This window comes from Nicotiana tomentosiformis, chromosome 4 (assembly GCF_000390325.3).
Source record: "Nicotiana tomentosiformis chromosome 4, ASM39032v3, whole genome shotgun sequence".
Taxonomy (NCBI): Eukaryota; Viridiplantae; Streptophyta; class Magnoliopsida; order Solanales; family Solanaceae; genus Nicotiana; species Nicotiana tomentosiformis.
In genome coordinates this window covers 4,903,959-4,918,522 of record NC_090815.1, presented here as the reverse complement: position 1 = coordinate 4,918,522, position 14,564 = coordinate 4,903,959, and the positions used below count along the sequence as shown (strand labels likewise).

At 32.6% G+C, this 14,564-nt stretch overlaps 2 protein-coding genes across 5 annotated transcripts; both read right to left on the bottom strand.

The window, feature by feature from the left end:
* Positions 1–1,965: 1,965 nt before the first annotated feature.
* On the bottom strand, positions 1,966–7,220 carry LOC104098684 (serine/threonine-protein kinase Aurora-3-like). 3 transcript variants are annotated; one of them, XM_009605485.4, is made up of 7 exons: positions 6,954–7,220; positions 5,425–5,667; positions 4,128–4,223; positions 2,746–2,960; positions 2,598–2,670; positions 2,384–2,506; positions 1,966–2,313 (listed from the first exon to the last, which is right to left on the bottom strand). In XM_009605485.4, exons 1-6 carry the CDS (start codon positions 7,101–7,103, stop codon positions 2,423–2,425), a joined length of 861 nt encoding a protein of 286 aa, XP_009603780.1. In that variant the 5' UTR covers positions 7,104–7,220; the 3' UTR covers positions 1,966–2,313; positions 2,384–2,422. The 3 variants fall into 3 exon arrangements, with proteins under 3 accessions (XP_009603780.1, XP_009603779.1, XP_070055600.1); XM_009605484.4 differs by having other exon boundaries at positions 1,966–2,303; positions 6,954–7,219; XM_070199499.1 differs by having other exon boundaries at positions 1,966–2,506; positions 6,954–7,219.
* Positions 7,221–8,115: 895 nt separating this feature from the next.
* Positions 8,116–13,852, bottom strand: LOC104098683 (beta-xylosidase/alpha-L-arabinofuranosidase 1-like). Of its 2 annotated transcripts, XM_009605481.4 has the most exons (7): positions 13,353–13,852; positions 12,325–12,630; positions 12,041–12,210; positions 11,840–11,940; positions 11,039–11,380; positions 9,784–10,197; positions 8,116–8,898 (listed from the first exon to the last, which is right to left on the bottom strand). In XM_009605481.4, exons 1-7 carry the CDS (start codon positions 13,830–13,832, stop codon positions 8,282–8,284), a joined length of 2,430 nt encoding a protein of 809 aa, XP_009603776.1. In that variant the 5' UTR covers positions 13,833–13,852; the 3' UTR covers positions 8,116–8,281. The 2 variants fall into 2 exon arrangements, with proteins under 2 accessions (XP_009603776.1, XP_009603777.1); XM_009605482.4 differs by lacking the exon at positions 11,039–11,380.
* Between the last annotated feature and the right edge of the window lie 712 nt (positions 13,853–14,564).

Here is a 14,564-nt window from a genome sequence, read left to right as displayed (position 1 = left end):
TATGCCAATGCTGAAATGAAAATGATAAGTTTAAATTAACATGATGCAAGTCAATTGAGAAATAAGAACGATTTATTGCAAGATTATTTCCTCATTATTAGCTTCTAACTTTCAAGAAAGGAAAGTTAATTTCTAACTATCACTTGAGAACATTTATTTTTGAATAAGGCCTTCAGCAAAATTTGCCATTAATACAAGATCTAGTTGTTTTCTATTCCTATCCAATAAGTCAGGCGTTGTCTTGTCACCAAATGCATTGTGACAGTCGCTCACAAATTTGGGACACTTGAAAAGTGAATTTTCTAAGGCATTATAATTTTGTTGAGCTAATGATAGGCTAGCATCTTGAAGCTCGGTTGACAAGAATCCATAGCCACTATCACAAATAGCGTACAAGTTTTGGATTTCTGTGTCTTTTGAACTTGCTTTTGATTTCTCTATGAAAATGCGATTGTCAGTAGCATGTTGTAATGATTGGCTGATAGCAACTCGCGTTATTTCAGTAGGAGTATATGGATGATTAGGTATATTTTGGTGGAAAGTATTCAAGCAGAATGTAGGATTTTGTACTTTTCTACATATACCCGCTACCAATGCCTCGCCATCGGCGTCGACACACAAACATGTTTTGAAGTAGAATAAGTTTGCAACAAGTGCTAGAAGAAGGAAACATGAAGCAAAACAAGATGTCATTTTCTCTAGTAATTTCAGTTTGCATTTTTGAAGTGAATGCAAGTGGATATATAAAGGAATGACAAGGAGCAAAATAGGAATAAACTTGAATGTACAAATTTGTAACTATATTATCTATTGCAAGTATCTATTGCATGTATAGAAACAACTTTAAGTTTTTCCTTCTTTAGCTTGCAATCATAGTTGTATTTCTACCTAGTTACTTAAGTGAAAAGGGGTTCAATCTTCATGTTAGATTATAAGTTTCAAGGTAAGTTGATAGTATTACTAACAATTTTAGTAACACAAGTGCAGTGTTAGATTTTGTTACCATCTAATTCAAATGAACTAATCTAATTTAAAAGAACTACAGGATGTGTTAGATTTTGTTACCATCTAATTTAAATGAACTATGTGAATGTGCTAAATAAAATTATATTACTACAATATCTCCATATGTAGATGTTGAATAAGGTAAATATTAACTCCATATACCAACTTGTAGTATATTTATTACCTTATGTGTAGTGAAACAAAGTACATAAAAGCATAACAATAAACAACCATGGGTTACTCTTCATTACTCATACCTGCAAATTGACCTCATGCTTTTCTGATTTAATTCTTGCCTTTTAATATTTGGGTTAATGACTCAAAACATATACACAACATTTTAAACTTGTCAAAAAAAAAATTCTTTTAGACACATCAAATGAAGTCATGACCTATAGTCCAACAAATTAGGCTTGTAAACCATTATTTTTGTTAAAATCCTTGTTATTTTAGATTTTAACAAGTTCACGCGCGCAAGATATGTGAGTCTCAGGTTGTGTCATATGAGTGCCTCGTGTCTAATAGGCACATATTGCATAGGGATTCGGTGGCCAACATATAATGGCCTCAGTTTAGGTGTCTAAATAAAATTTTGTTTTACAAGTTTAGGAGATTTTCTACACATTCAACCTGTATTAATTGTTTGGTTTCATGCTTTGATGCTTCTAATTGATAGGCTATCAATTTGAGGTACCCATTTAATTCGGTATAAGCTTGGGAAAGAAAACAATCTTGGGTTTAAACTATACATAAGGATTTAGGTTAGTTAAGGAATTAATTAAATTAGAATGTATGAATGAGCCAAGTGACATTTCAGGTTCAGGGCATCCCAATTGTATTGACTGGGATGACAATTTCTCTTTTAATTACGGTCAAATACTTTAAGTTACATCATAATCTTTAGGCATTCCATAAAAAGATATAAACGATAATAAACACAAAAAATATGGAGAAGGAAGATGATAAACTGAGATTTGAAATTAATAGAACATCCATGAAAGTCATGCAAATGATACACAATTAAGAAAAGGGGCGACCCGGTGCACGAAACATCCCGCGTTTATGCAGGATCCGGAAAAGGACCACAGCCCAAGGGGGTGTGATATAGGCAGTCAACCTTAATGCAAGCATTAATGGATAATTCTACGGTTCGAACCCATGAGTTACAAGTCACACGGAACAACTTTACAACTTTACAAACCAACCGTGGCCTTTAGTTCGAACCCGTGAACCCGTTGCTCCAAGGCTCCCTTCCAGGAATCAATATCAATGTCCACCAACAAATCTTCACACTCCATCTGATACAAACTATTGGAATCAAGATGATTACATCTCATACGTAATACGAAAAAGAGTTGAAACACCAGAAGGCAAATACCATTGTGGGATCTGCTACTTTCACTACACCGCGCTTTAACTAACCAGTGACATTCTTAATTATCCAAGGGTGCTCCAAGATCTTTCGAAGAGAGAGCCTTTTCGAAGAGTCCTTCACAAGAAGCTGCAAAGGGCAAAGGTAAACAATCATTAGAGTGAAGGAGTGCAAGCTATTGCATGTCATTGTTTGCATAGACAAGTACTAATCAATTTACCTGGCTAATGAGATTCTTAGCATCGGCAGACACTTCAGGTGTTGGGGGGAAGCTGAGGTCTACCTTCATAATTCTGTATTACTTTAAGTTAGTACATTTTGATTTTCCTGTAAAAGTTACAAGACGACAGAAGCAGACCAATCCTTACCTTCTGAATGTGTCGGTCTGTCTCTCGGCCTCAAATGGAGGCCCGCCATATAAAAACTCATAGCAAAGAATCCCCAAAGTCCAATTGTCAACTGCATAATCATGAGCTTTGTTCTCCACCATTTCTGGTGCTAGATAATCTAGAGTTCCGCACATTGTATGTCTCTTGCTTCTAGATTGTACAGACCACCCAAAGTCTGCAATCTTCAAGCGGCCCTACATTTCGTGTAATAATCTAATTAATACTTTACTCTTGCTATGCAGTGTGTCAATGTTTTCTCAGGTTAAAATTACTGGACAATAGAATCCAGTTTTAGTTGGGACGTCCAAAAAATAACTTCAATATGTTAGCAGGCCGACCCCAAGCGCTACATTATATACATAATCTTACTAGGCCCATCGTAAGAACTCCATTATATATAGTCTTATTATAAACACCTACAGATATACTCCACTGGTCCCGATTGTCATTATCTTAGTTGACTTACCAAAGGAAAAAGAATATTTGAATCAGCTAATATATTAGAGCTCAATGAACATGCTATGAAATAATGATTGAAAGACCTGGAAATGATACAATGACATCACAACAACAACATACCCAGTGTGATCCCACAAGTGGGGTCTGGGGAGGGTTGGGTGTACGTAGACTTAACCTCTACCTTCTGTGAGGTAGAGAGGCCGTTCCCGATAGACCCTCAGCTCAAGAAAAACATTTTTCTGAGGATAGTGAACGATACCATCTAGACAAATTTTTATTTTTATTTTTTAGACGGGCTAAAATAAATCAAACAAAACGAGATAGATGGAGTACACTTAAAGGTGGTGCAACATGATGAAGTCAAGAAACATGATGAAGGCTATACATTTTCTACATGCTGAACTTCAGCTATAGAGAGCATAATGAATTGTACTCTAAGCTGTGTGCATCTCTAGCAAAGTGTTTAGGGTCTTAACAATAGGAAAAGTTCAGTGTGTCTTATTATTTTGTTAACCACAGTTGCAAGAAACAAATCAACAAAATGAAAGTAAGTTATTGACATGCCAATCTCCAGCTTTAGAATTCAGCGACTAAAAGCATTTTGAGCTGTTAGAAAAGAATTTAGGCCATCAACAAGAGGGAGAACTTCCTTGTATCCACCGTTGTCTCTAAACAAAAATACGAAATTCAAGTTTTTCAGTATTTGCTCCTCAAATTTGATTAGTATTTCACTGTTGACAAATGAAAAGGTGGATTGCTCAAACTGTTTTCTCCAATAAGAACACAAATATAACTCTCAGGTTAGCCATATATAACGTTTTCTTTTTTCTTGTTATAGGAAATGGTGTTAACGAAACTTGGCACACGTGGCAAAGGAAGACCGTCAGTTATCAAGATATTACCTCATGATCAAGTAACAGGTTTTCTGGCTTTATATCCCTGTGAATGACATGCTTCTCGTGACAATACGCCAGTGCTTGTGTAAGACTTGCAATATACTACACCAGAACCAACCAAAGTATCAAAAGTTAAAGAATAACATAAAGCAACAAGAAAGAAGTCGAAAATAACGTTCTCTGCAGAACTATAACAATGTGTATCAAAAGTTAAAGAATAACCTAAAGCAACAAGAAAGAAGTTGAAAACTAACAATAACGTTCTCTGCAGAAACATAACAATGTGTTCATAAATTATATAAATAAAAAAATAAAAAAATGCTGGACTCACAAAAACGACGAGCATGAGAAAATAATATGAATTCACTGTTCAACATTAACCACAGAGGAAATAAAACAAGCAAGGTACCATGAAGAGGAAAATCAGAACTTGATATAAATTCAACCCAAAAATGCGAACATCTTTCAAAGAAACTACTACAAGATCGTATTTTACATGGCAGAAAATAGATAAGGAAAACTCTGAAGCTCTATCTTCTTTGTTTGGGTTAGAGGAAGAGGGAATCAGTTCTTATTGACACAATCTATAGCTCACAACTACGCCAAAAATCTAAGCTCATTTTCAATCCCTAGCTAGTTGAGTCGACAATGTGAATCCTCGCTTTCATTTTGCTCCATTTGGACCCGTCTCATTCCAATATTCAATAATCAAGAGTTCTCTAACACTAGAGGTTATAAATATATACAACACTTACGCCTCAGTCCCAAACAAGTTGTGGTCAGCTATATGGATTCTCACTGACCACTTTTCTCCATTTAAACTCATTCTATGCTAATATTATGCAAATACAAATGAAAAGTATTAAAAGTGTAATATATTTTCTAAACGTATACATCTCCGAAAAACTAAGGGAAAATATAAAATTGGTCAATCGGCCGAAACTAATTGCATTCACTAGCCAAAAAGTGTATAAAATATGTATGTCATATGTATATAATACACATATATACAAAAAATATATATATTGTCGGGTATTAATTTAGGAGCGGCTAAACATATGCATTTCTCAAAAACTAAACCTCTCCTAGAAAGCATAGGACCTACAGTAAAAGTGCTATGTCTAAAACATACTCTCAAGTCTCAACTACTATGCATTACCTATAGATCTTTTTATTACATCGTGTCCAATCTTTTGCTAAGCAAATGTTACGAAAATATGTTTTCAACAAATTAAATAAAGTATAGAAATAAATCATAAGCAAGCAAATTAAGCGTGCTTTTGTTCTAAATCTTTTTAGATACCGTGGCGGCTTGTTCCTCAGGCAGGCGACCAGTCTTCCTAAGCTCCCTGTAGAGCTCACCGCCATGAGCGTACTCCAAAATCAAGAAAATTCGCTCCTCATCATGGAACCAGCCATAGAGCCTCAGTACATTCGGGTGGCGAAGACTCGTTTGAATCTCCATTTCCCTCTTCAGTTGGTGGTGCAGCCTGTATTTCTCTATTTGCTCCTTGAATACCACCTTTAATGCCACTATAAACCCACTCTGCTCCGGCCAGGTGCCACAAAATTCAAGATCATCAAAACCCAGTTCTTTTTTTCTTATGAATAGTATAATGCACATATGAGTATGACAATAAAAGGTGCAGTACAAATTAAGAAGTCGACAAATAATTTTCCAAGGCCTTATTTGCTAATATTAGAACTAGAGCAGCATTTGATGCACATATGTATTTTCATCAAATCAAATATTCATCCATATTTTGGTCCTTGCAATTTTTAGCCAAGCACATTTAACTGTGAATTAATTAAAATGTAGTAAATCGTTGGTCCTTTTATATAGAAAAATATGTTATACTTAGATTATTGGGAAAAGGGTCAAAAATACCCTTCTACTATGCGAAAAGGATCATTTATACCCTCTATTATACTTTTGGTCCACCACTATCCCTGACGTTACAAAAGTGGTGCAAAATACCCCTCCTCCGTTAGGGTCCTCCACCATGGCCACCATCATCCCACGTGGACTGACATTTCATTGAGGTGGACGCCACATGGCATGCCACATCACCATCCCAACCCCATTTTACCCTTTCCCCTATTTCTTCTTCCTACACCACCATCTTATCCCTCACCCAACCACTACTGCCATATTTTTCTCTCTTTTTCAATTCAAAAGAAATCACAAAGACCACCATCTTACTTCCATAATACCATTACTGCTGCCACATCTCCTTTCTAAATCGCCTCCTCACATTAATTTAGAGCATTTGTCGTCTATCATATTGAAGGAAAACAAAAAGAATGCCAGCCACCGGTCTCTTACTCTATTAGGCAAACTATTAAACTAGAACTAGATCAGATTACTATACAACAACTACTACACCTCCGTCCCAAACAAGTGTGTCACCATCACTGTATTATGAGGATTCATCATGAATTGACAAGTTTTAAGCTGGTTGCCAACGTACTGCAACCCTCTACCTTTATCTAAGATTGGGACCGACAATGCGGGCGAGCTCACACATAAGGAGTAGTAATACAAACTTAACATAAGGCATGGATAATTTGATGATTAATAGTTAATAATTCGTTTAAGTTTATGAAGATTCACAAGCAGAATGATCAAATGTACACATTTTGATTAATTGAAGATTAAATGTGCTTAACCAAATATGACAAGAATCAAAATCAGAATCTCTCACTATTTCAGAGTCTAAAAGTGCATATTTCCTTATTATAAAATTAGATACTAGAAATATCATATGTAATGGTAATATAATGCACATATGTGTAAATTTGAGTATATAGAAAATATGGATTTGAAATTACCTTAACTTCACGAGCAAGGTAAACACGACCGAATTTGCCTTTGCCGAGCGGTTTTCCGATTTCGAAATCGTCGAGCGACCATTGTTTTTGTGGAGTTTTTGGTGGTTGTTTTGGGGGTTTTGGAGGATGAATTTGAGTTTTGGAAGCCATTTTTGCAAAGTGATTTGGAGAAGAAGGGATTTGTAATTCAAATGGGTTTGTGGAGGGAATAGGTGTCAAATTTCTAGTATCATTTCGCGAATCGGGTCAGAATCCATTTCCTTTTCGGGCTGAGCTGAGGTATTATCTTTTTTTCTTTTTAATCGGCTGAGCTGAGTTATGCTATATTTATTTATTTATTTTTAACCATTTTTCTTCATTTTTAAGGAAAAAAACACTTTTCCTTTTTCGACTCATTTTTATAATTTTAAAAAGTAGTTTTTGAACTAACTCTTGATTTGGAAAAGAAAGATATATTTTAATGGTACCATTCTGCAACAATATTTCTTTTTTAAAAAGAGCTTTTTTGAAAAGAATAAATAAATAAATAAAAATGAGGTTTTAGAAGGAAAAAGAAAAAGACATTAACAAAAGGAAAGTTTTTCAGTCAAACACAAGAAGAAAAGGTCTTCCTTTCTTTTTTTATACAAAAAATTTTATTATAAGGGGAAAGGGGAAATAGGGGAGGGGATTACATGGTGAAAAATCAAACTCTTATCAACAAAGTGAAAATTTAGGTAGCCAACAAATAAGCTACTAATATTCCCCGAAAAAAAGTTATTCCTTTATTAAAATATTGAATAAAAATCTTTTTAGGTGTATGATTGGAAACGATTTCTTTGTAAAGATGATTTTTTTTATTTTTTTTACAAAAAACACATTTTATAGGAATTTATTTTTTACTCCTCTATTTCATTTTATATGAATCTATTTAATTGTTATACCTTCTTTCATGAATATTACTATATCTTGAGGCTCATTCTTAACTTAAACCTTGCCAATTAAGATGATAAGTAAAATATTGTGCTCTAGACATTTTTTTTAATTTCCTTTTTTGGTCATAAAGATTGAATAAATAAAGATATAAATTTAAAAAAGAAAAGAATATACTTTATGGAAATGAAATTAATTAAACTTTGGCAAAAAAAAAAAACTAACATAAGAAGAAGTTGGGGATAGAGAAAAAAATATCACATTTTATTGCTCAAAAACTAATTCACAAGCTAACAATTTCTCTTAATACTAATTCAAGAACACTAATAAACACTAAACTAAAAACAATAATCTACTTCTAAGCTAAACATTTTTTTCTTTTATTTTACTAAAAATAAAAAAATAAAGTTCAGTAATCATCGGTGAAAACTAACTTGAACTGGAAATGAAAGCTTTCCATTTCCAATCACAAAATTATGTCCACCAGCAGCCAAAAGATTATAAGCTCTATAATTCACTATTCCCAAACTTTTGCAAGCATTTAACACAAAATCAACCTTCTTTTTCTCTCCAATTTTCACAAAAACCTTCTTAAAACCAATCAATTGTTTAAGTGGAGCTTCAGCAATATCTTCAGGTGGAATCCAATAAACCATTAAAACATCACTTCCATCTTTTTTCCCAATATTCTCTACTTCAATCGAGAAATCGAAATTCAGATCGTCCCCACATTCCAAGTCGTCGATTGATACTGCAGGACATGGTGGCACGTGAGTGCCAGCAGTGTAGTTCAGATCGCGACAGTGCTGAAATTTGTTGAGTTTTACTTGGATTTTTTGTCGTGCTGATAATAAGTTGTAGGTGAAATTCGTGTAGCTAATACCATATCCAAATGGATAAACAATTGATCCATTGTAAAATTTGTAAGTTCTACCGGGGTAGCCTAAGTTGTCAATTGGCCTTAATGGCATTGAAGTCATTGGTAACATATCCACATAACTATTTTCATGCCATGTTAATGGTAGTTTTCCTCCTGTAAAAAACATAACACATAAATAATAAAGGGGTAAATATTAGTATTCAATTCATCAACTCTTGAATAAAAGTTTTTCAGAAAAAAAAAAATGTGGAAGGCTTAGCTTGTTGTGTTTTTCTTGGAAAATAAGAATCATAAAATTGGAAATTAAAACTAAAAATATAAATCACGCGTATCAATTGCATATTACATGTTACAACAAGTAAAACTATATTATAAATAACGTGTTATATAATAGGTAAAACTACATTGATAGTATAAAATTTCTTACGTATTATATCGGTTTTGTCAATTCAATTCTTGAATAGAAGTTTTAGATAAAGAAAATGTGAATGCAAATAAGACACATCAATTAAACTGGAAACTAACACCAAAAGTTTAAAAGTTTTAGCCAAACATTGACATGCAGGTATTATCTTGAAAAAAAACAAATTTTATCACTTTGATCCTTCCAATTGCGAAAATCTATTGAAAAAATCATCAAATAACATTAATTATAAGGGTATATATATAATTAAATTACTCTTATATTTTCTTTAATTGAATAATTAACGCGATCATAAGCAAGGGGGATCAAAGAAAGAAGAGTTAATACAATAATCTTGATTATCTAAAGTGACAATACATAGTTTTGACCTTCTTTTTTTAAAACACTACATAGTATAACAATATACATATAATATACATATTGTATACATAATTAGAGTATAAATTATGTAAAGCAAAAATACATAATTTTAACCTCTTTTTTTTTGTTGAAAAGCCTACATGGTATAGTGGCTCTAAAAATAACAGCCAGCAAAATGTATATTTTTGTATATTAATATATAATATACATATAATATACATATTATATACATAATCAGTGTATATTTTACGTACCGGGATTATAACTTCCAAAAACAACATCAGCAATGGCACGACCACCTTCTTCACCAGGATATCCAGCCCAAATAATACTTTTAATCTTAGGATTATTTTTGGCAAATGAAATATCAACACCACCAGCAGACATAATTACAAGAATAACAGGACCTTTTGAAACTTGAGCAACTTGATTTATTAGTTGAGTTTGGTAGCCAGGAAGTAAAAGATCAACTCTGTCTAAACTTTCTGCTTCAACACTTAAATCTAATCCCACAACTAAAACAGTTGCATCTGCTTTTTTAGCAGCTTTCATTGCTGGGAATATTAAGCTCTCATTTTTGCACAAAATTTCTCCACATCCTGCTTTATAGTCCACTTTGCTATACAATGAAAATCCATGTATTGGTGTTGTAATCTTGCAAGGAATACCTAAATCATGTAACAAAAAAAAATTAAAGTTACTCTTGAATCCAACAACAACAACAAAAACATGTATAGTATAATCCAACAAGTGGAGTCTCGAGAGGGTAGTGTGTACACGACCTTACCCCTACCTTCCGAAGGTACAAAGATGTCTCTGATAGACCCTCGGCTCAAGAAAAGCATAAATACAACAATTTTGAAAAAGAGATATGATAGTGAAGAAGCAATGGAAAGAAAAACAGTAATAACAACCAAATAAGTAAGATAATCGAAGCAAACGAAACATGCATGTAATAATAGAAGTCTAAGAAATGAAGTTTATATATTGGTATTGGTGAAAATTAACATTAGTTGTGAACAATGACAGAGCCAGTAATACATACAAGGGAATTCAAAAAAATACTAGGATATCACACCTAGAATTTGAACATGTGACTTAAAAAGCAATTTTTAACTCTAAATCCATATGTAATCAAAATGAATCACTTTCCCCCATTTATACATGCAGTATAATTTTTAGGCGGGAATTTAATTAAATCTCTTCATTGATACCTACCTTTGCCACTGGTGTTGAATTACCACTATTGCAGATATATATATATATATATATATATATTTAAAAGAGTTTAACATCCATACACTAACAATACTGTGAAAGAATCTTACACTAGCAAATCGTCACTATAAAAAGTGTGATTAATACGCTGAAAAATAAGGCATATTACTAGCTACAACATGTTAAAATAACTAAGAATATAAAAAATACTTTGCAATGTCGATGCATATAAGTTAAAATTCGACTAAGCTCAAATATTAAATTTTAATTTAATTTTTATGAATTTCTTACCTGCATAATTGCCAATCATGGCACTGGAGGCATTAGCATGAGGTCCAACAATAGCAATAGTTTTAACCTTTTTAGAATTCAAAGGCAAAACTTGATCTTCATTTTTAAGAAGAACAATCCCTTCTCTTGCTGCTTGTGTTGCTAACTCAATGTTTTCCTTAGAACAAATTTGTTCTTTTCCAAGTTTTTCAAATTTTGGACTACCATCAAAAAACCCTAGCCTCATTAGCACAAAATACAAATTTGTGAGAGATTCATCTATTTCTGATTCTTTTACTTTTCCTTGTACCACTGCATTCCCAGCATAATTTGTGTAGTAGTTGCCACAATCCAAATCCAACCCTAAAAGATAAGCCAAAGCAAATGGTATCATGGTTTGTTATAAAAAAACAAGTTCTAATAAGAGAATAAAACTAAAACTAAAAGAATCAAAGGCGAGTCCATGATTTAGAGTCGAAATGTTCAAAATGAGTATAATTTTATTATACGTCGAAAATTTAATTTTTACAAAGTTCAAGCCAAAAACAATAAGTTCCGTTGAAACCACAAAATTCAGGTTTAAAATAAGTGTGATCTTATTATTTGTAAAAAAATTACTTTTTTCCCTTCATATTCATGTATATATTAGTTCGAGCCAAATACAATAAATTTAGTCGAAACAAAAAAAAATGGGTTCAGAATAAATGTAGTCTTATTATACGTATAAAATATAATTTTTTTCTTTATATATCTATACATAGTTCTAATTGAAAACAACAAGTTCAGTTGAATCCACGTCAAAAAGAGGGGTGGTAAATATACCTGCTTTTAGACCTTGTGCAACAGCATCTTCAGGTTCATCTCCTAACCATTTATGACCATGAAGCATAACGTCAATGGAATCACAATCTGAAACTATATACCTGAAAATTATAAAAAGTAAAACAAGAAAAAACTATGAGAAATCATTAAAAGAAACTCTTTTATTTTGGAATAAATCAAACTTTATTAATTAATTATTACCCATGAAGATCCCAATCTCCTCTAATTTTGCCTTTTAGAAGCTTTGGATCAGCACATGCTGGGATTCCATTAATCCTATTATATGAGCACATAACACTTGTAACATCACCTTCTTTAACACACATTTCAAAGGGTTTAAGAAATGTTTCCATCATATCTTGCTCCGTCACCTTCACAAAATTACAAAAAAAAAAAAAAAAAAAAGGTAAGTACAACGGTTCACGCATAGCAGGAGCTCAGCGCAGCGAACGTTAATAAATTAGAGGTTAAGACTGATTAATTACCCGTGAATCGAAATGATAACGATCAACACCGAGCCAGTTATCAACATCATAAGCTGCATAATGTTTGCAACAAGCGGCTACTTTCAGAGGTCTCGAGTTCAAGTCTTTGGCGTTTTCCGTGCCCTCAACATCTTGTAATCCTCTAACATAATTAGAGGCATATTTTCCAACAACAAAAGGATCTTCTCCAGGTGTTTCTAAAACTCTTCCCCATCTAGGATCTCTTACTACATTAATATTTGGACTCCAAAATGTTAGACCAGCATGTCCTAGGTTAAACATAGCCCTTGCTTCTGTTGAAACAGCCTGCAAATTAAGTTTTTGTTATACATCATCAAAAAAGCTTTAAAAAAGGCCGTCCAACGCACAAAATATCCCACGTTCACATAGGGTTCGAAGAAGGGCCGCGCCCCAAGGAGATGTGATGTATGCAAGTATCAGTGGCTGATTCCATGGCTGATGCAATCAATAAAACTTAATACACAATTTTTTAGAAAATCATGGTAAATATATCTCTATGAAAATACTCCTTCTGTGTCCTTTTATTTGTATTTTAAACTATTGCCATATACATTAAGCAAATCATTTAATAACAATAATTATAAAGATATTTGACTAAATTATACAATTAAAAATAAAAACATAATTAATGCCTACTTGGTTTTCTAAAGCGACAAATACTTTTGAACAATTATTTTACTAATTAAAATAAATAAACTAGAGACCATGAATTGTAACAAACTTTTTAAAAATCAGTCCTATTTAGGGCATGCACTCAATCAAGTTAGTAGTATCAGCCAGGGCGAATTAACCATATAATCTATGAGTTCATGTGAATCTATACAGTAGCTTTTATATATATATATATATGACAATAAATCTATTTTATATTGTATACTGACTTGAGATCGTTATAAAAACTCATAAACTTCTCGCTTCTAAGCGGTCAACACACAAAGTAGTTTTTTATAAATAAAATATAGAGCTTTTCAAAACAACTAAAAGGAAAAGGGATTTAATTCAATTACCTGGCCTATTGCTTTCCACAATGACTCATTAAATGATGCAGTAGTAGTAATAACAGTAGGAAAACTTGTAGCCCCAGGAACAACTTTGTCAAAAAACGAAGCTAAACTATAATATTGTCCAACGTTAGAAACACCATGTAATGCCTCAGACCACCATTCATATTTAGGAAGACCAATTCTAGCAACTCCAAAAGCAGTATCTCCAGTTTGTCGCGCTTTTTCAGACAACGTCATTCTGTCGATCAAATCCTTAACCCTAACCGCATAGGGAAGGGACATGTCACAGTACGCGAAATCATTCATGTCCAATCCCAACTTTGCAAACCTCGACGTGTCACAAACACGTCGAGTTTGATTATACGTGAGATCATTGAGGGCCGTGATTGAAGAATTGTATGGAATATTTCTAGCAGAAATTCTTGAAATGAGAAAGGAAAAAATTAAAATGGTGAAGTAATGAAGAAAGCTAAATTTCGCCATTTTTCTTAGTCGTTTTTGTGTTTTTTTCAAGTTGATGAAAAAATTGTGATTTTAGAGGAGTTTATATAGATGATAATAATTTGGATAAGTGACAGTAAAAATACAAACTTTGATAGATTAATATCCTGTATTTTAAAGTTATCATTCTGTTAGTATTTGATAATGCTATTATCAAGATAACACATAACTAAGAAATCTTTCACACGATAAGGCTGTATTTTTCAACTTCTTTTCTTTATTTCTTTGATTAATGTTGTGATAATCAATCACTGCTAAAATTTTAATTAAGACCAGCGATTAATATTAAGTCTAAAATTTTCTGACATGTTTTATGAGACTCAACATATGCTTTGAAGTTTAATTGGATGAATTTTTTTATGTACTTGAGTTAATTAAATTATAGTTTTCTAAGCATGTATTGATTTGATATCCAGTATCTATTTTCCTTAAATTCTAAATATCCTATATTATTATAGTTGGCGGCAGATGAAGATCATTTTGACGTGTATATATAGTGGAGTCCAATTTCCTGCATTATCTCATTTCGAAATACCTTTTTTCGCGGGAAATATTTTACAAACAAAATCTTTTTTCCAACAGTAATTTTAACACACCTAAATTGAATTGAATTGTATCAAATCCATCTCTCTTAAGATATGTACAAATCGTTTGAATTTTGATAAGTCGTGGCTAAAGCATACTGTATATGCTATGAATTGGAGCTTCAAAATA

Bases quoted from the DNA above. Each gene is read 5' to 3' on its own strand.
- LOC104098684 (XM_009605485.4), bottom strand. From the start codon at position 7,103: ATGGCTTCCAAAACTCAAATTCATCCTCCAAAACCCCCAAAACAACCA. The intron at 2,671-2,745 runs GTAAGGATTGGT...AAAGTAATACAG, and splicing joins CAGACCGACACATTCAGAAG to AATTATGAAGGTAGACCTCA. The intron at 2,507-2,597 runs GTAAATTGATTA...TGCCCTTTGCAG, and splicing joins CTAAGAATCTCATTAGCCAG to CTTCTTGTGAAGGACTCTTC.
- LOC104098683 (XM_009605481.4), bottom strand. From the start codon at position 13,832: ATGGCGAAATTTAGCTTTCTTCATTACTTCACCATTTTAATTTTTTCC. The intron at 12,631-13,352 runs GTAATTGAATTA...CTTAATTTGCAG, and splicing joins TGTGGAAAGCAATAGGCCAG to GCTGTTTCAACAGAAGCAAG. The intron at 11,381-11,839 runs GTATATTTACCA...CTTATCTTTTAG, and splicing joins TGCACAAGGTCTAAAAGCAG to GGTTGGATTTGGATTGTGGC.